This window comes from Prinia subflava, chromosome 4 (assembly GCF_021018805.1).
Source record: "Prinia subflava isolate CZ2003 ecotype Zambia chromosome 4, Cam_Psub_1.2, whole genome shotgun sequence".
Lineage (NCBI taxonomy): Eukaryota > Metazoa > Chordata > Aves > Passeriformes > Cisticolidae > Prinia > Prinia subflava.
This window is the reverse complement of record NC_086250.1, coordinates 72,559,917-72,581,375: the sequence shown is the minus strand read 5'-3', so window position 1 is coordinate 72,581,375 and position 21,459 is coordinate 72,559,917. Positions and strand designations below refer to the sequence as shown.

The 21,459-nt window shown below is 46.6% G+C and overlaps 1 protein-coding gene across 1 annotated transcript; it reads left to right on the top strand.

Annotated features, from left to right (window-relative positions):
* Positions 1–9,765: 9,765 nt before the first annotated feature.
* On the top strand, positions 9,766–17,895 carry TUBAL3 (tubulin alpha like 3). Its single transcript, XM_063397138.1, has 4 exons — positions 9,766–9,969; positions 13,383–13,626; positions 14,744–14,892; positions 16,500–17,895. The coding sequence occupies exons 1-4, from the start codon at positions 9,967–9,969 to the stop codon at positions 17,481–17,483; spliced, it is 1,380 nt and encodes a 459-aa protein (XP_063253208.1). The 5' UTR covers positions 9,766–9,966; the 3' UTR covers positions 17,484–17,895.
* Positions 17,896–21,459: the final 3,564 nt, after the last annotated feature.

The window sequence follows — 21,459 nt, the reverse complement described above, 5'->3', positions numbered from 1 at the left end:
AGCCTCCCCTGGCCCAGCCTGAGGCCGTTCCCTCTCCTCACAGCCCGACCCCTCCCGGCTGTCCCCTCCTGTCAGGAGCTGTGCAGAGCCACAAGGTCCCCCTGAGCCTCCTTTTCTCCAGGCTCAGCCCCTTCCCAGCTCCCTCAGGAATTCTCCAGACCCTTCCCAGCTCCCTCAGCCCCTCCTGGGGCTCCAGCCCCTTCCCAGCTCCATTCCCTGGACAGCTCCAGCCCCTGCAGGTCCTTCCTGAGCTGAGGAGCTCAGGGCTGACCCCGGGATTCCAGGGGGTCCCTCAGCAGTGCCCACCCTGGGGACAGTCACTGCCCTGATCCTGCTGCCTCCATCCCTGGGAAAATCCAGGAAAATCCCTTGCCCACCTGGGCACACCTGGGGATGTCCAGCCACTGTCACCAGCACCCCCAGGGCCTTTCCCAGCTCTCCAGCCCCTCAGCCTGGAGCATTCCATGAGGTTGTTGTGGTCAAAGAGCAGAATTTGGCCCTTGGTCTTGTTGAAACTCCATCCATTCCCACTTCCATCCATTCCCACTTCCATCCATTCCCACTTCCATCCACGATGACTGGGAGGGAACGGCTGGAGCTGTGTCAGGTGGATTTTAGGAAAAGTTTCTTCCTGGGAAAGGGAGGAACATCCTCACCCAGTCCGAAAGAGGCAAAAAAAAAATCAGCAAAATTTTGCAGGAGAAACAGCTCTTTCCTAAAAAAAATAAAGGAAAAATTACACCTCGAATCCCAGAAATTTACCTCAGTCACCTCTCTCAAAACACACGCAAGGGATTTAAATCCTGAGCTGTGTCGAGGCACAAAGCCACTGCCTCAGCCATTTGTAATGTGGATTTTGAATCTGCTAGAGCTGGGAAAAAGCAGCTGCTTTGGCCAGACAGAGCAGCAAATCCCCAAATCCTGCCTTGAAAAGCCATCAGGAGCCCCCGCTGTTCCTCCCATCCCACATCAGGGTCAAGTGGTGCGTCCAGCAAGGCTCTGGGTGAAGTTTTGGATACTCTCAGGTGAGGGGATCATCTGGAAATATTTCCCACTTGACTGAGATTTGGATTTTGCTCCATTTCAGCTTTTTCCCTCTGAATACTGGCAGGGATGAGGAGGGGATGGGGTCTGTCCCCTCACGGGGTGACACCCCCAACAATCCCTATAAGAGGGGGTGGCTTTTCCCTGCTTTTAAATTGGGAATATTTCCTCTGGAGTGAAAATCTGTCTTTGGACCAGACAGATTTGGCAAAAAAAATTGTATTAACAACTCTGACACCCCAGTGCTGGAACAACCTTTTACACTCGATCAGGTTCATCAGGTTGAGCTCAACTTCTGGGCAGAAAATGGATGAAATTCTTTGAAACCCATTAAATTCGTTTTGAAACCCATTAAAAAAAAAAACAACCCACATGTGCACAAAGCATTTCACTCTCTTGGCTGTGTTTAAGTTTAAAGAAAAAATGACAAATGGATTCTTCAGAGGTGCAAAACCCACAAGCTCAGCTGCTGAAGTGGGATTGATTCAGAGGAGGAGATGCCCCCTCTTCAAGCTGCCAAAAAGCTGCACATAACCAGATGTGAGAGTGAGGATTTGAAGGTTTCAGAAGGAATTTGTGCTTTTTTTTTGGGAAAAAAGCATCCACTGGGATGGGAGAGGGAGCATTCCCGGGGCACCAGGTGTGCCAGAGGACTCAGACTCAGCGTGGAAACAATGCCAAAGCAAAGGGAATTCATTTTGCTCTTTTTATTCCAGACTTAACGTGACCAAACTGTGAAGTTTCCATTCGGGTTCAAACCCAAACAGTTCAGCAGAGCTGCGCTGCCTCTCTCAACATTTCATTTACATTGGCTGGGAGCTGCTCGTGGATTTCCATCCCTTTCCCCTCCACCAGCCAAATTCCTTCCCACTCCTTCTCCAAGCTGAGACCTGCCTTGGCTGCATCCCGATTTTTACATCAGCCATTCCCAAATTGCTGTGACCTCCTGGAAACCGGAGAAGTTTCCAGACCTGCTGTTCTTTTATTCAGAATCCCCCCCTGGAGCAGCGAGCCGTGGAATTCGGGAATGCTTTTTCCAGCAGCACAGCTCAGCACGGGCGTTGGGAGCTGCTTGTGGGAGGTCAGGAGGGCAAAGCAGATCCCAGGGTGGCATCTCCAGGGCTGTTTCTCTTTTTTTTTTTTTATTTTTTAGGAAGTCTATTTTTTTAGGATTAATAAATAAATAAATTTTTTAGGATAAATAAATAAATAAATAAATTTTAGGATTTCTACTTTTTAGGAAGGAGCTGTTGCCTTGGTTTGGAAGGCAGGTGTCTGCTGAGGAAGGAGCCTCCCTGGAGGATGTGACCCCCTCAATCCAAATTATTGTAATTTTGAGATTCAGGGGCTTTCGGACAAAGATATGGGAATAGGAATCACAGTTCTTTACTAGGAATATTAAATATTATTATATTTATATATATAGTATATATAAAAAGATACAAAATTATATTATTTTATTATATATATTTTATATATAATAGATATTATTAGTATATATTATATATTAATATATTAATATATAATATATAATAATATATAAAATATTATATTTTATTATAGATTATATAAATTATTATATTTTATAAAATAATATACAGTATATTATCTAAATTATTATATTATATACAATATATAAATATATAAAAATATATTATATAATGATATATAAATATTATTATATTATATAATAATACAATAATATAAAATAACCCCTGTCAGAGCCTCGATGGCCCCTGCACAGGAGATTGCCCTGCAGGGACCGTGGGTCCTGGAAGGGATAAAGAGCCCGGCCCCAGCTGGTTTGAACAGAAGAGATCCCCAGAGTTATCAGGGATAGGTCCTGGAAGGGATAAAGAGCCCAGCCCCAGCTGGTTTGAACAGAAGATATCCCCAGAGTTATCAGGGATAGGTCCTGGAAGGGATAAAGAACCCAGCCCCAGCTGGTTTGAACAGAAGAGATCCCCAGAGTTATCAGGGATAGGTCCTGGAAGGGATAAAGAACCCGGCCCCAGCTGGTTTGAACAGAAGATATCCCCAGAGTTATCAGGGATAGGTCCTGGAAGGGATAAAGAGCCCGGCCCCAGCTGGTTTGAACAGAAGAGATCCCCAGAGTGATCAGGGATAGGTCCTGGAAGGGATAAAGAACCCGGCCCCAGCTGGTTTTTCACAGCTCCTGGCAGAACACACAGCTCTGGTACAGCTGGCATTGCAGCCTAAGGCAGCTGTTTCTCCTCCAAAATTTTGCTTTTTTTCACCTCTTTTGGACAAGGTGAGGCTGTTGCTCTCTCTTGGATCCCTATTTTTAAGAAGGAGCTGTTTCTCCTCCAAAATTTTGCTGAATTTTTCACCTCTTTCAGACGAGGTGAGGCTGTTGCTCCCTCATGGATCCCGTTTTTTAGGAGGGAGCTGTTTCTCCTCCAAAATTTTGCTGATTTTTTGCCTCTTTTGGACAAGGGGAGGCTGTTGCTCTCTCTTGGATCCCGTTTTTTACAAAGGGATTGTTTCTCCTCCAAATTTTGGTGTTTTTTTCCTGTTTTGGACGAGGTGAGGCTGTTGCTCCTGGAGCAGCCTTGGGAATGTTCCCATTCCCTGGGAGCCTTCACCCCTTGGGGGGAGAAATATTCCCAAAATCCAACCTCAGCCTTCCCTGGCACAGCTTCATTCCCTGGAGTTCTTAAAGCTCAGTTCGAGTGGTCACAGTTTGGCCTGAGATTTTCCAGTCCTGTTTTTACATGGATATTTCCAATCCCATTTTTTCGTGGGTATTTCCAAATCCCATTTTCCCGTGGGTATTTCCAATCCTGTTTTGCTTGGGTATTTCCAATCCCATTTTTACACGGTATTTCCAGTCTCATTTTTACATGGATCTTTTTAATCCCATTTTTGCTTGGATATTCCTATCCCGTTTTTACATGGATATTTCCAATCTCATTTTCACATGGGTATTTCCAATCCCATTTTTACATGGATCTTCTCAATCTCATTTTTGCTTACATATTCCCAATCCCATTTTTCCATGGATATTTCCATTCCTGTATTTACATGGATATTCCCAGTCCCATTTTCACATGGATGTTTCCTATCCCATTTTTCCATGGATATTTTCAATCCCATTTTCCATGGATATTTCCAATCCCATTTTTACAAGGATATTCCTAATCCCATTTTTACATGGATCTTCTCAATCCCATTTTTGCTTGGATATTCCGTTTTTTCATGGATATTCCCAATCCCATTTTTCTTGGATATTCCCAATCCCATTTTCATATGGATGTTCCCAATCCTGTTTTCACCTTGATATTTCCAAATCCCATTTGTGCTTGGATATTCTCAATCCAATTTTCACATGGATGTTTCCAATCCCATTTTTCAATGGATATTTCCAATCTCATTTTAATATTATAATTCCCAGGCCCATTTTTACATGGATAGTCCCAATCCCATTTTTACTTTGATATTCCTATCCCTTTTTTTCATGGATATTTCCAATCTGATTTTTACAAGGATATTCCCATTCCTGTATTTACATGGATATTTCAAATCCCATTTTATATGGATATTCCCAATCCTGTTTTTGCTTGGCTATTCCAAATCCCATTTTCATATGGATGTTCCCAATCCTGTTTTCATCTTGATAGTTCCAAATCCCATTTTTCCATGGATATTTCCAATCCTTTTTTGCTTGGATATTTCCAATCCCATTTTTCCATGGATATTCCCAATCCCATTTTTCCGTGGATATTTCCACATCCAGAAGGAAAAGCCTCACTCTCTTGAGGGTCCATTCACAGCAAGAAAAACTCACGGAGGAATTCAAATCTATTTTTTCTCCAATTTATTTTAAAAGAATTTCTTAAAGCACTTCCCCTCATGAGTCTTAAATTAAAGGGAGGAGAGTAGAAATTAGGAATAAATAAAAATAAATCCGTGTGGTGTTAAATTCAGTAAAGGAAATTAATTATTAATCTAATTATTAAATTAAATAAAGAAATTAATTTAAGGAAAAATTGGATTGTCCAAACATCCCACCCTGATGAAGATTTTAATTTTTTCTTGCTGCCACTTTTTGCAGGGCAATAAAGAACATCAGAATTCCAGCTGATGCCAAATGCTTTGTTTTAAAATAGGTTTTAATTCATGAATAATTATTATTAAATCAATAATAACAAGAATTCTTTTTTGTTAAGATTGGTTGTTTTTATTTTGGATGTGTTTGGAGATGAAGTTTGGCTGAAGGAAAATGTGCAAAAATGGGGAAAAAAAAGCAAAAATGAGGAAAAATTTAGCAAAAAATTAGAAAAAATAGGCACAAAAAAATCAGAAAAAATTGGCAAAAAGTCAGCAAAAATATTGGCAAAAAACCCAGCAAAAGATCAGCAAAAATCAGGAAAATATTGGCAAAACAGCAGCACAAAAATCAGGAAAAATCAGCACAAAATCAGCAAGAAATCAGCAAAATATCGGCAAAGTATCAGCAAAATATCAGCATAAAAATCTGCAAAAAATCAGAAAAAAATCAGCAAACAGCAGGAGCATATCAGCAAAAAATCATTTAAAAATCAGCAAAAAATATCCCCCAAAATTGGCACAAAAATCAGCAAAAATATTGGAAAAAATCAGTCAAAATCATTAAAACCCAGCAAAATATCAGCAAAAAATCACAAAAAAAATCAGCAAAACCGAGCAAAATATCAGCAAAACAGCACAAAAATCAGCAAAAAAACCCCAAAACAAAACCAAAACCACAACAACAAAAACAAACAAACAAACAAAACCCCAAAAAACTCCAGCAAACACCAGCAAAAATCAGCAAAACGTCGGCAAAAAATCAGCAGAAAAATTGGGGACAACCAGCAAAATACTGGCAAAAAATCAGGAAAAAATCAGCAAAACCCAGCAAAATATTGGAAAAAAAAATCAGCAAAATCCAGCAAAAGCCAACAAAAAATCGAGCAAACCCCAGCAAAATACCGGGAAAACATCAGCACAAAAATCAGAAGGAAAATCAGCAAAAACCAGCAAAAATATCTGCAAAAATCAGCAAAAACCAGCAAAATATAGGCCAAAAAAATCAGAAAAAAATTAGAAAAAATCAGAAAAAAAATCAGAAAAAAATCAGAAAAAAATCAGAAAAAATCAGAAAAAAATCAGAAAAACCCCAGAAAAAATCAGAAAAAAATCAGAAAAAAATCAGAAAAAAAATCAGAAAAAAAATCAGAAAAAAATCAGAAAAAATCAGAAAAATATCAGAAAAAAATCAGAAAAAAAATCAGAAAAAAAATCAGAAAAAAAATCAGAAAAAAATCAGAAAAAATCAGAAAAAATCAGAAAAAAATCAGAAAAACCCAGAAAAAAAATCAGAAAAAAAATCAGAAAAAAATCAGAAAAAATCGGAAAAAATCAGACAAAAACCAGAAAAGTAAGTGGATGTCCAAAGGATTGGTTGGATCAAAAAGTGGACTTGCCTTGGGAAGTGGAGATGGAAAAACGGGATGAAGTCGAGGTTGAAGATCCCTGGGATTGTTGTTCCAGCACAGAATTCTCTCGAAAAGACAACAAATGCCTTCAGGGGGAAAGAGGGTGTGGAAAATTGGCAGATTCCCATTGCAGGAAAAAATAAAAAGGAATAATGAGAGGCTGGAAGGGGATTTTAGGGAAATTCAGCTGTGAAGTGGAGCAGATTTAAGCAGCTGAACAATTAAATCTGGGAGCAAATTATTGGAATTGCAGAGTTTGGAAGTACCTGAATCCCAACACAGGGAAAAATCTCTGCAGCAAAGGGAATTTTTTCCCTCCTCCAACTCTTCCCTACCCCCCAAAAAAATCAAAAAATGAAATATTTTCTCTCCCCAGGGCCAAAATCTTTGGGTTTTGAAGAAAATTGAAGCGTCCAAGAGCTCCTGGTGAGTCCTGGCCCGCCCAAAATTCACCTCCACAGGATGCTCAGGAATGTTTTGGACCATCCTGTGGGATCAGGGTTTGCCCCAGGGTGGGAAGAGGCGGGAGGGATTTGGGATATTTGGGATGTGGGAGTGGGAAGGAGGCAGCAGCTGCGAGCTCTGGCTATAAAAAGTCCTCTGGGCGGGTGGGCTCTGCTTGATTCCGTTCTAAATCCGGCCTGGAGCTGAAATCCCGGGAAGTTTCTCTCTGCCACTGCCAATTCCAGAATTTCCCTCTTTTCCTTCCCATTTCCCACAAAAAAACCCCAAAATTTTGGACTTGGGGTTGCCCAAAAAGTCATCTTTTAGTGAAGAAACCCCTGAAATTCCTCCTTTTCCGTTTTCTCCAGGAAAGCTGAAATCCCAGGAAGTTTCTCTCTGCCACTGCCACTTCCAGAATTTCCCTCTTTTCCTTCCCACTTTCCCCCCAAAAAACCCCAAAATTTTGGACTTGGGCTTGTCCAAAAAGCCATCATTTAGTGAAGAAACCCCTGAAATTCCTCCTTTTCCATTTTCTCCAGAAAATCCCAGGCAGGATCCAGAATTTCCCTCTTTTTCTTCCCATTCCAACCCCAAAAAACCCCAAAATTTGGACTTGGGGTTGCCCAAAAAGTCATCTTTTAGTGAAGAAACCCCTGAAATTCCTCCTTTTCCCCTTTCTCCAGGAAAGCTGAAATCTCGGGAAGTTTCTCTCTGCCACCGCCACTTCCAGAGTTTCCCTCTTTTCCTTCCCATTCCCACCCCAAAAAAACCCAAAATTTTGGACTTGGGGTTGCCCAAAAAGTCATCATTTAGTGAAGAAAAGAATTTCCAGAATTCCCAGAATTTCCCTCTTTTCCTTCCCATTCGCACCCCAAAAAAACCCAAATTTTGGACTTGGGGTTGCCCAAAAAGTCATCTTTTAGTGAAGAAACCCCTGAAATTCCTCCTTTTCCGTTTTCTCCAGGAAAGCCGAAATCCCGGGAAGTTTCTCTCTGCCATCGCGAATTCCAGAGTTTCCCTCTTTTCCTTCCCACTTTCCCACCCCAAAATTCCCACCCCAAAAAACCCCAAAATTTTGGACTTGGGCTTGCCCAAAAAGTCATCATTTAGTGAAGAAAAGAATTTCCAGAATTCCCAAAAGTTCCCTCTTTTCCTTCCCATTCCCACCCACAAAAAAACCCCAAAATTTTGGACTTGGGGTTGCCCAAAAAGTGAAGAAACCCCTGAAATTGCTCCTTTTCCGTTTTCTCCAGAAATCCCAGGCAGGTTCCAGAATTTCCCTCTTTTCCTTCTCATTCCCCAAAAAACCCCAAAATTTTGGACTTGGGGTTGCTCAAAAAGTGAAGAAACCCCTGAAATTCCTCCTTTTCCCCTTTCTCCGGAAAATCCAGGCAGGTTCTCTCTGCCACCACCAGCTCCAGCAATTCCCATTTTTTCTTCTCATTCCCCAAAATAAAAACCCCCAAAATCTTGGATTTGGTGTTTCCCAGGACCTCTTTTTAAAGTTTTAAGTGGATAAATCACTAAAATCAGGAAAGGTTTGGGATGCACCCAAGGATTCCCCAAATCTTCCTGCTCCAAACTCCAAATTCTCTTTTCAAGGATCAAATCCCATCCTCCCACATTCCCTGCTCCAAATCCAACCAAATCCATGGATTTGCTCCGGTTTGCCAGTGTGGATTTTATGCATTTTATATTTTTATTAAATTTTATATATTTTTCTTTTGGGGAAACCCAAACTGGGCACAGTAAGGAAAGAAAAATCCCAAAAAATGCTGAACAAAGGGACAAAATTCCCACTCCCGATCCCATTTGGGACATCCTTGTCTCCCCCAATCCCAGAGCTGCCAACCTGTCGGAATTGTGGATGGGATCAAAGAAAATTTGGGAATTTTTGATGGGAGATGAAGAGGTAAATAAGGGAATTAGGGAAAAAAGGCACCACAACCACACAGGCACTGCTGGGATCTGGAAAATCCTGCAGGAATGGGGCCAAAAGGGATTCCCAATCCTTGGCAGGAGGGAAAAATGAATCCTTAAGAAATCCAGAGGGGCTGAGCCTCCACCTGAATATCCCAGAGGGGCAAATCCCAGTAAATTCCCATGAAATCATGGATAATATGGGAAAAAAACCCCAAAATTGCAGGATTTTGCCTAAAAATTGAGAAAATTGAGGATATCAGTGCTGTGAATAATGATAAAGGCAGATTGTTCCTGTTGGATCATGTTGGATAAAGTGAATTAATATGGGAAATATTATAGATAATAATATAATATATAATATGATATAATACAATAATATATAACAATATATAATAATATATGATATGATACGATATGATACGATACGATACAATAATATATAATATTATATAATAATATATAATATTATATAACAATATATAATATTATATAATAATATATAATATTATATAATAATATATAATATAATATAATATAATATAATATAATATAATATAATATAATATAATATAATATAATATAATATAATATAATATAATATAATATAATATAATATAATATAATATAATATATATTAATATATATTAATATATAAATATATATAATATATTAATTATATTAATATATATTAATTATATAAATATACAATATAATAATAATATAATATAATAAAGTGAATTATGTGGGAACACACAAAACTTTTCCAGCTTTTCCTTTTTTTTTTTTTTAAACCAACCCCACACTTCAAACCCAACTTTTATCCCCCTTCAAATAAAACCCTTTAAAAAAAAAAGCAAAAATCTCACCTTACACTGCCCCTAATCACAGAAATCCTGCAAGACAGGCGGGATTTAATCCTGATTTTTTGGGAGGGATGGGAGGAAAAGGAGCTCTGCTCCTTTAAGCTTGGAGAAACTTCTTTAAATTCAGGTGGAGTCAGGATTTCCTGGGCTATAAAGTTGCAGGGAGAGGCAGAGGCAGCAGCTGCTTTGCTCAGATCTTACCCAGCCTCACCATGGTAAGAGCATTAAATTTCCAATATTTCCAATTTTTTTATTTTTTCCTTCCCCCTCAAGGATTCAGAGCTCAAAATTCCCTTTTTTCCTTCTTTTTTTTTCCTCCCGGGGGTTTTAATTTCGAGCAGCTTCGCTGGAATTGCTCGGTACCTTCTGGGTTATCGATTCAGGGTTTGCTCCTTATAAGGGAAAAATGAGGGATGTGCTTGGAATTGCTGGAGTGGCCTCTTGGTGCTTTTCCCCGCGGAGTCTGCAGCTCCTGAGGTGGGGTCTGCAGACTTGGAAAGTTTTTTAAAAGTTGTTGAATTTTTTTTTTGTGTTTGTGTTGCACCAGCATATTTTTCCTCAACTAAATTATGGATTAAAATTTACATTTTTAATCCTGCTGCCCCCTTTTCCCCAGAATTTTAGCACTCCCAGTGTGCTGCAACAAGCACAACCTTTAGGATATTTTTTTTTTCCTTAGGAATGAGCTGCCATGTTGCCTTTGTCTGCTCTAAACCCTTGGGATTAGATATTAAATGGATAAAAATCCCCCTTTTCCGTGGAGTTTTTTTCATGGAATCCCTGCTCCAAAACAGTTTGCAGCTGGGAAACTGAAGTGGATTGAGCTGGGGACTAAAAAAACCCTGCAATCCTGATTATTTCTGGCTGATCCAGCTGAAACTTTTGGGGAAAGAGGATCCAAATTGGCACTTTATTTTTTTTTCTTTTTCTTTTTTTTTTTTTTAATGGATGCAAAGGAGCAACTTGTTGAGAAAAAAAATTCTGGTTGCAAATGGGAGAAAACTTCAAAGTGGCTCCCAGGGATTTGGCTTTGAACTTTTCCTTTCATCTGTGGATTTCTGGTCTGGCCTGGCTATAAAAGTGTTAAATATTTACATGGTGCTCCCGATGGGAAAATCAGCTGGACAACAATGGGCTGCCTATAGCCAGAGCCTGTAAAAGGCAGCTCAGCTGGATGCAAATGTTGGGAAGATCCCAAAAAAACCCCTCTGGAATATTTCAGAGGAGGGGAAACCCTCCAATAAACCGCTGCGCTGGTTTTTCCTTACAGCAGCTCCCACTTTTTACATTTCATTTTTGCTTTCCTTTGTTCTCCTTCCCCCGAGCTCTGCGGGCTGTGAATTCCAGTGCTCCCAGTGCGGCAGGTGCTGGGAATGGGGAGCGGAGCAGCTGTCCCGGGGAAGCGCTGGAAGCTGAGCACGGAGAGCTGGGATGGGGAACTATTGCAACCACGCTGCGGGGAGGGCTGGGCAGGCAGGCGGCATTGCCCGAATAGTGCGGGCGGCAGCTGGGACAGCGGGATCCCGGAGATCCCCGATCCCAGTGGGAATGAGATCCCAGCAGCTCCTGAACCCGGTGATCCCTGGTCCCAACAGGAGCGGGGTCCCGGCGATCCCCGATCCCAGCAGAAATGGGATCCCGGAGATCCCCGATCCCAGCAGGAGTGGGATCCCAGCAGCTCCTGATCCCGGAGATCCCCGGTCCCAGCAGAAATGGGATCCCAGCAGGAATGGGATCCCGGTGAACCCGGATCCCAGCAGAAATGGGATCCCAGCAGCTCCTGATCCCGGCGATCCCCAGGTGCCCTGGGCGGGGAGCGGGGTCCTGGCAGCTCCTGATCCCAGCAGGAACAGGATCCAATCAGGAACAGGATCCCAGCAGTCCCTGATCCCAGCAGGAACGGGATCCTGGCAATCCCCTGATCCCAGCAGGAGCAGGGTCCCAGTGATCCCCAGTCCCAGCAGAAATGGGATCCCAGCAGCTCCTGATCCCGGCGATCTCCGGGTCCCAGTGGCAGCGGGATCCCAGCAGGAACGGGATCCCAGCAATCCCCGATCCCAGTGGGAGTTTGATCTCAGCAGGAGCGGGATCCTGGCGATCCCTGATCCCAGCAGGAATGGGATCCCAGCAGCTCCTGATTCTGGCGATCCCCGGGTCCTGGCAGGAGGGAGATCCTCGATCCCAGCAGAAATGGGATCCCAGCAGCTCCTGATCCCGGTGATCCCTGGTCCCGATGGCAGCGGGCTCCCAGCAGGAGCGGGATCCTGGTGATCCCCGATCCCAGCAGAAATGGAATCCCGGCGGTCCCTGGTCCCAGCAGGAACGGGATCACGACAATCCCTGATCTCAGCAGAAATGGATCCTAGCAGCTCCTGATCCTGACAGTCCCTGATCTCAGTAGGAATGGGGTCATGACAATCCCTGGTCACAGCAGGAATGGGATCCTGACAATCCCTGATCCCAGCAGCTCTTGATCCTGACAATCGCTGATCCCAGCAGGAATGGGATCCTGGCAATCCCCTGATCCCAGCAGCTCCTTAACCTGATGATCCTTGATCCTGACATCCCCAGATCCCCCCAATCCCTGATCCCAGCAGCCTCCACTCCCTGCAGAACCGTGGGGCTGTGCCCACACCGGGATCTGGGGCTGTTCAGGCAGCTCTGGGTTGGTGTCCCCGTATCCCAGGAATGACCCAGCCCTGCCCTGCTCTGTCCTTGCTGTCCGGTGGCCTCTGGAGTTCCTTGAGGACAGGGAAATTTGGCACATCCATGCTTGGGGAAATTGGAGAAGTTTCATTGGATCATTCCCCTGCCGCGAGTGGTCGGTGCCCGGGGGTGTCCAGCTGGAATCTTCTGGGTGCTTTGGGTGGTTGTGCACTTCCCTGGAGATTTGGGATATCTGCATTCCCACCACCCCTCTCTGAGCCTTTCCTGTGGAGACCCCAGCTCGGTGAGGTGAGCCCTGAGCCAGGCTGCCCATAGATACCACAAATAATGGGATCAGCTCCCTTTCCAGTGATCCCTTGGGAAGCAGCGCTGCCCCACGCCGGGCATGGCAATAATTGGGATTCTGTGATCTGGGACAGGAGGCTCTGCCTGGCTTTGATCTTGGCGTGCTGGAAGCTGCAGATGCCAATTACCCAGGGAAGTGCCCAGGGAGCCTCCGGGAGACGCCGGTGCCTGCGGAGCTCCCCTGGAGCCACGGGCTGCTGGAGGTGACCTGGATAAATCCGGGCTGGGAGTCAGCCCCGGGGCAATCCCTGCTTTCTCCAGCCTCTTTCCTGCTGCGACTCCAGCTTGGCTCAGCTTTTCCAAGAGCTTTTTGTCCAGGGTTGGGAGCCTGGAGCCGTTGTTGTCCCATCAGGATGTGGGGGATTGGAGCTGCTCAGCTGCTTCCTGCCCCAGCGTGGAGCCGGCAGCTCCTTCCTTCCTCCTTCCTTGCGCCGGGAGAGCCTTTCCCAGGACTGCTGCATCCAGCTGCCCAGCAGATCCCGGTTTGCTTCCAGCTCCGGTGGATGCTGCCTGTTCCCCTCATCATCCCCAGCACACCTCCAGGGAGAGCTGTGGGGGCTGGAACTCCCCATCCTCATCCACAGGACGTGCCAAATTCCCCGTTTCCCTTTTCCAGAGGGAGTGCATTTCCATCCACATCGGGCAGGCCGGAGTGCAGATGGGCAACGCCTGCTGGGAGCTCTACTGCCTGGAGCACGGCATCCAGGCCGACGGGACCATTCCCAGCTCCAAGCAGGCGAAATCCGCGGATCCCAACTCCGAGCAAGTGGATTCCTCCTTCGAGACCTTCTTCTGCGAGACGGCGTCTGGCAAACACGTGCCCCGGGCCGTGTTCATAGACCTGGAGCCCACTGTCATTGGTAAAACCGGGATTTTGCCCCTGATCCGTCTTTATCCGTAATTCCCAACCCTTTTTCTGTGGGCTCCTGTTGATCCCGCTCCTCTGCCCTGGTTAAATGTCCCCAGCCACGGGAAGCAGACAGAATTTACACATCCAAAAGGATCAGGAGTGACAAACCCGTGGGTGTCACTGGGTTGTCTTTGCTCCCTCCTTTTGGCACCTTCCGCAGGTGGAAAAGTGACCTGGATTTGCCAGGTGGAAAAGTGATCTGGATTTCCCAACCTTGGTGGTCCTGGCCTGAATTCCACCATCCATGGCCAGATGTGGCACATCTGGTTCTGGTGCCACACGTTTTCCATGAGTTTGTGGCACCCGGCTGTCCCGTTTGGCCAACTCCATCTCAGAGGTCTTTTCCACCCTGGTGGATTCCAAGAGATTCCCACTTCCCTTCCCAGCTCCCTCAGGGATCTCTGGGTGTTTGTTTGTGTGGCACCTCAATTTGTGGTGCCTTCCTAGAAAATAATAATTATCTTTTTTTTTGGAAATGACTCCAAATCCAACCACCTGCTCCTGCCTTCCAGGCTGCTCCTCCTATCTTTCCATCCGGGATGTGACTCATTAGCTCTAATTAAAGGATCGCAGGCTTTTGTTTGGGTCCTGCTTAATTTTCAGACACCTCATTAAGATGGGGAGCTTAATGAGTGAGCCAGGAGATTATGGGATGTGTCCAGTGTTGGGATGGAGTGGATTAAAAACCCTCTGGAGCTGAGTCAGGTGGAAATGTCAGCACTGGAGGGGCTTTGTCTGTGTCCCTTCCGTGCTGGAGAGCAGAGGATGGAGCTGGAGCTCCCAGACTTGTCCCCCAAGCTGCCTGTGGTACCCAATCCCACAAAAACGCTGGAATTGCGGTGCCCTGACCATTAAACCAGATTAATTGAGGATTTCAGGGTGGGTGTAGAGCAAAGTTGGAGTTCTGGTAGCACCTTACTTCTGTGGGTTTATTCCTTCCCCTTCCGTTGCTCCCACAATCCTTCCCCTGGAAGGATGTCCACCTCCCGCTGGACATTCCATGGATTTCACTCCTTCCAGAACCTTCCCTTGTGTCCTGCTCCCCCTGATTTCTCCTCCTGGTGCAGATGAGATCAGGACGGGGCCCTACCACGGGCTCTTCCACCCGGAGCAGCTCATCAGCGGCAAGGAGGATGCTGCCAACAACTACGCCCGCGGCCACTACACCATCGGCAAGGAGATCATCGACACCGTGCTCAGCAGGATCCGAAAGATGGTGAGCGGGAAGCGCCGCATTTTGGGTTAAAATTACAGCGTTTTGGGCAACGTTTGGGAGTCCGGGGAAGAAGTCTTAAAAGAAAAAAGACTCTTAAATCTAAAAATTATCTTTGGGTGAGGTCCGGGGGTTGTTGTTGCTGTTGGGATTTGGTTTGGCAAAGGAGATCATTGACACCGTGCTCAGCAGGATCCGGAAAATGGTGAGGGGGAAACACCGCGTTTCGGGTTAAAATTACAGCGTTTTGGGCAACGTTTGGGAGTCCGGGACAGAAGTCTTAAAATAAAAAATCTCTTAAATCAAAAAATTATCTTTGGGTGAGGTCCAGGGGTTGTTGTTGCTGTTGGGATTTGGTTTGGGCAAAGATCATCGACACGGTGCTCAGCAGGATCCGCAAGATGGTGAGCAGGAAATGCCGCGTTTTGGGTTAAAATCCCGCCCTTTTGGGCAATGTTTGGGAGTCCGGGGCAGAAGTCTTAAAATAAAAAAGACTCTTAAATCAAAAGATTATCGTTGGGTGAGGTCCAGGGGTTGTTGTTGCTGTTGGGATTTGGTTTGGGGCTCAGGAAAACCCCTGGATTTGTGTGTTTGCCCCAAAAGCGGAGAGTTATCGTTAAAACCGGGCTTAAGGTGCTCGGTGAGTGCTCTAAGCAGAATTTTGTGCTGTATTACTTGGGATGGTTATCCCAGTTCTTAAATGGATAAATGTCCAATATTGGGATGGTTATCCCAGTCCTTAAATGGATAAATATCCATTATTGGGATAGTTATCCCAGTCCTTACAGGGATAAATATCCAATATTCTTGGGATAGTTATCCCAGTCCTTAAAGGGATAAATATCCCTTTTCTTGGGATAGTTATCCCAATCCTTAAATGGATAAATGTCCATTTTCTTGGGCTGGTTATCCCTATCCTTAAATGGATAAATGTCCATTATTGGGATGGTTATCCCAGTCCCTACAGGGAAAAATATCCATTTTCTTGGGATAGTTATCCCAGTCCTTACAGGGATAAATATCTAATATTCTTGGGATAATTTTCTAGTCCTTGAGATAAATATCCAATATTCTTGGGATGGTTATCCAGTCCTTAAATGGATAAATATCCAATATTCTTGGGATAATTATCCCAGGCCTTACAGGGAAAAATACCTATTTTCTTGGGATAATTATCTAGTCTTTGGGATAAATATCCAATATTCTTGGGACAGTCATCCCAGTCCTTAAAGGGATAAATATCCATTCTTGGGATAATTATCCCAGTGCTTACGGGGATATATATCCAATATTCTTGGGATAGTTATTCCAGTCCTTAAATGGATAAATATCCATCTTCTTGGGATGGTTATCCCAGTCCTTAAAGGGATAAATATCCATTATTGGGATAGTTATCCCAGTCCTTACAGGGATAAATATCCAATATTCGTGGGATACTTATCCCAGTCCTTAAATAGATAAATATCCAATATTACTGGGATAGTTTGTGGTCTTTGGGATAAATATCCAATATTCTTGGGATAGTTATTCCAGTCCTTACAGGGGTAAATATCCAATATTACTGGGATAGTTTGTGGTCTTTGGGATAAATATCCAATGTTCTGCTGCAGGCCGACCAGTGCAGTGGGCTCCAAGGCTTCCTGGTCTTCCACAGCTTCGGAGGAGGCACCGGCTCCGGCTTCACGTCGCTCCTGATGGAGCGGCTCTCCGTGGAGTACAGCAAGAAATCCAAGCTGGAATTCTCGGTGTACCCGGCGCCGCAGGTGTCCACGGCCGTGGTGGAGCCCTACAACTCCATCCTGACCACGCACACCACGCTGGAGCACTCGGACTGCTCCTTCATGGTGGACAACGAGGCCATCTACGACATCTGCCACCGCAACCTGGACATCGAGCGCCCCACCTACACCAACCTGAACCGCCTGATCGGGCAGATCGTGTCGTCCGTCACGGCCTCGCTGCGCTTCAACGGCGCCCTCAACGTCGACCTCATCGAGTTCCAGACCAACCTGGTGCCCTACCCGCGCATCCACTTCCCGCTCACCACCTACGCGCCCATCGTCTCGGCAGAGAAGGCCTACCACGAGCAGCTCTCCGTGCCGGAGATCACCAACGCCTGCTTCGAGTTCTCCAACCAGATGGTGAAGTGCGACCCGCGCCGCGGCAAGTACATGGCGTGCTGCCTGCTGTACCGCGGCGACGTCGTGCCCAAGGACGTCAACGCCGCCATCGCCGCCATCAAGACGCGCCGCTCCATCCAGTTCGTGGACTGGTGTCCTACTGGTTTCAAGGTGGGCATCAACTACCAGCCGCCCACCGTGGTGCCAGGGGGAGACCTGGCCAAGGTGCAGAGGGCGGTGTGCATGCTCAGCAACACCACGGCCATCGCCGAGGCCTGGGCACGCCTGGACCACAAGTTTGACCTGATGTACGCCAAGAGGGCCTTCGTGCACTGGTACGTGGGGGAGGGCATGGAGGAGGGGGAGTTCTCCGAGGCCAGGGAGGACCTGGCGGCCTTGGAGAAGGATTACGAGGAGGTCGGGAGGGACTCGGCGGACGGAGAGGAGGAGGAGGGCGATGAGGATGAGTATTGACCTCGGCTGGAACCCAAACTTCTGTCCCCGATTCCTGAGGGGCGGCCTGGACCTCGATGGTGTTTGATGTATTAAACCTCCCCTGCTTGCATAGTTTGGGCTGGCAGAGCTCCTCTGTAGCCTGGGTGTCCTGAGCTTTACCCCACTGCTGTTTCTTGATGAGTGACGCTGGGTCGGGCCTGACTTAGGCCTGACACCCCGCCTAAGCCAGGAGATCCCGGTCCCTGACCCAGGGAATGTTGCAAGCTGCCTGCTTTGGCTGGAATGGCAAACTCCCGCTCTGGCTTTTTTTGTGTAAGAGCACTTTTGGGATTAGAAACGCACCTGTAAACTCCTACGCAAATGGCTTTTTGTATATGAATAAAGAGGGGTTTTTTGGTTGGCTCGGAATTCCTTGGATTTGCCCCGGGTGCTTTCGTGGGGAGGTTCCTGCTGGAAGGTGCCCTGAGGAGAAGAGCAAACGCTGCTCAGGAGAGTCATCAACCCTAATTAGTGCTGTGGGGGAGGTGCCCTGTATCCTGTGGGAATTTCTGTCTGGAGCTGCGTGCTGCTCCAGGAATTCCACCTCTGGGATCAGGGAATCACTTCGGGGGAGTGTGGGCAGCACTTTTTGGTGGGGTTTGGGCTCCCCTCGCCACCTTTGGTGGAGCTCAGCTGTTGCCTGAGCAAACCCTGGTGGTTGGGGGAGTGCCGAGGATTTGGGAAATGTTCCCAAAACACGGAAATCCAGCCAGGAATGGGGACAGGGAGAGGAAGGGGAGCTGTGTCTGATATTTGGGACACGAGGTGGAAGGATCCCAAAAACTCCTTGGTGGCCCTAAAAGGCTGGGGGTGGTGACAGCAGGACCAGGCTGGAGGTGGGCCCCAGGAAGGTCCCTGGAGCCACCCCCAAAGTTGTCACCCAAAAAACCCCATCCCTGATTGTCCCCTGAGAAGATTCCAGGTCCAGCCGGGAATTGGGACGAGGGAGGGGAGCGCTGTTGTGTCCCGTGGACAGAGTCACCGTGGAGAGGAGAGGGATTTGGGGGAAATCCCAGAGTTTTGGGGGAGCCTCCAATTCTCTCCACAAGAGCTGAATCCTCATGGAGAGACTCCAGCTTTATTTTCCCTGCTCCTACAAAATTCCAGCCTGTGGGAATGTTCCCGTCCCTATTCCAGCCCAGTCACCATCCTCAATTCCATTCCGTTCTTAATTAAGACATTGAGTGAATTACTTTGTGCCCACAGTAAATTCCACAGAACCTTTTGTTAAATTGTTTTAACCAGGCCGTTAACCAAGTGCTTTAATTGGAATTTAATTTTTCAATTGAAAGGTTAAAACCTTTAAACTGTTGGTGAGGGGCCTCAGTTCGATGAGTCCCTTGGAACCTCGGCATTCCATGGGAAGATCTCCCTTATTCCTTTTGTCCATTCCCATCCTCCACACAGCTCATTTTTTATTTGTTTTTACTTTCAGATTGCTCAAATTTAGGTTTTATTTCGCTTTTCCCTGGAGCTTCACCCCTCCAGTGAAAGCTGCAGGGTGAGCTTTGCCAAGGAGCTTTGTCACACTTTTGCTTTTTGATTAAATCCACTTTTCCCCTACTTTTGCCAAGGATTCCCTAAGGAATCCTTAAACCACTCGTTCCTGCTAAAGCAATCCCTGTCCTGCTGCCAGGGCTGGAAATCTAACTGGGATTGAGATGGGAATTCCAGCGCTTTGGCTCTGTCAGCCTCCTATAAAACCGTGTCCGAGCTCCCCTGAAAAAATTCCTGCCCTCTCCTGCTGCTGGATGGCTGCTCCCAGACGTGATGCAAGAATCCCTGGAAGCTGCAAAGGAGCTGGAAAAGGGGATTGAGCCTGACCTCTGCCTTTCCCTGGATTGTAGCAGGGTTGTTCCTCCTCCTCTGGGGATTCCCCACGCCGGGAGGGATCCAAGAAAAGCAGCTGGGCAGGAGAAAAGGGAAAGGAATCCAAGGAGAAAAAAAAAGAAAAAAATCCAAGGAAAAAGAAGCTGGATCAGGCTGGAATTGCAAAGCTGGCTTGGGAATGTTTAATGGAACTGAGGGAAGGGTGCTGGATTTAAATCCCAATTTCACCGGAGCTCCTGGAGCTGGGAGCTCCTCGAGGTGGGAAATCCCGGGAGCTGCCTCACCTCCAGCTGCCCTTTTCCTTGGAGCATTCCCAGGAGAGGGAGCGAGGCTGTTCCGTGCCTGCTTCCAGCCTCCTGGCAGGATGAGGAGCTGGGAAAAGCCTCCTGAATTCTCCTTCCAGAGAAGCTGCTCCAGGAGCTCTGGGAAGGGACAATTCCAGCTCTGCCCTCCTCTCCTGGGAGCTTGGTTGGGAGCTGGATCCTCGGATGTCGTGGATGCGGGATGGTGACACTGCTGGAATGTTCTTGGGGCTCCTCCAAATCCGCCCTTCTCCTTTTATGGATTTCACCTGGCTGGAATTGGGAACACCACACCTGAGCAGGTCCAGAAGATCCCAAAAAAACCCCCTGGATCACGCAGGAACTGCGGGAATGGCCTCTCCTGGAATTGTTTGTTGGTGGCAGAGAGGTCTCGTGGGTGAGGTGGTGACCAGGACACAGAAATGTCTCAGTCCCCTCCTGCTGGGAAGGGCTCCGGGAGCTCTGGGAATGCCAAGGTGGGAAACGGAGGAGCCTTTGAAGGATTTGCACCTGCAAATCCGCGGGATTTGGAGTTTTCTTGGCTTTTAAATCCTCCCTCGGCACTGGTTTCCCTCCAGTGTCCATCAGCGCTTCCCGTGAATTTAGGAAAATTATTTTCATCGGGGTTTTTTTGAGGAGAGGGGGAAATCCATTTATTAAATTAATTTATTTAAAGGGAAAAGCTCATTTCCCATACTCCCCTTGCACCCTGCAGGGCTGGGAATGGGATTTCTGCTTTCCACCCTGGTTTTCCAAATGCTGGAATTCCTGGGGATGGGCAGGACTTGCTGGATGGGGCTCCTGGGTTGGGATCGTGGGACTGGGATGGTTCTTCCAGCATTGGATCCGTGCAAACCTGGACTGTCCCAGCTCCAGGGCAGCTCCAGCTCCTTGAACCCAAATAATCCCGAATTTTGAATCCTCTTCCTCCCGGACCCCAAACCATGGATAATGAAAAGCCAAATCCTTCCCCATGGAGCCGGATCCCACTTCCAGAGGGAATGAGGGACCTGGCACACACCGGTGGGGATGGGATTTTTCCATCCCTCAGCGTCCCTTCCCTGAAACAGGGATAAAAATTCCATCAGGGATGTGGGATTGGGGATGTCCTGGAGAACCTGGAAAAGCTGTGGGAAAGGGGATAAAGCCAGGACTGAAGTCACCAGTGAGACCAAGCCCATTGCAGGTGGACAATGGATTTATTTTCCATGCATAACAGGCGAAATCGAGGAATTAATGGATATGAGGTGTCCCAGAGGCTGGAAAATGGATTTTTAAAACTTTATTCTGATTTAGCTCCATGGGAATGATTAAACCTCATGGTTTGGTGCCCTTGGACATTCCTGGTCTGTCCCAAACCTTGTTCAGGCTCACTGGAGGGTTGGGATCATCTGAGGAAAGCAGGAAATGAGTCTGTTCCAGGGAAAAAAATCCTTAAAAACTGGTCAGGAAGGGACTGGGTGAAGAATTCAAAGGAAAAACGTGTGGGAATGACATGGAGCAGATCCCATCCGGCAGCCAACGGGGCTGGGATTTGGGGAAGGGTCTTGCCCTGCTCTGGATTTTCCATCTGCTGTCCATGTGCTGAGGGGGATCCGTGAGGAGCTCCAGGCTGGTGGGAATGCCTCAAATCCCAGGATGAGGAGTCCCAGCCCCACCTGGAGCAGGCAGGAATCCCAGGAACACCCTGGCTTTGGGACAAGACATCCCAGGAGCAGGGCAGGTATCCCAGGAATGGGATTCATTCCACCAGGGATGGCTCCAGGTGGAGCTGCAGCCCCAAGTGCGTCGCATTCCCGTGAGGGAATTCCCTGCAAATCCAT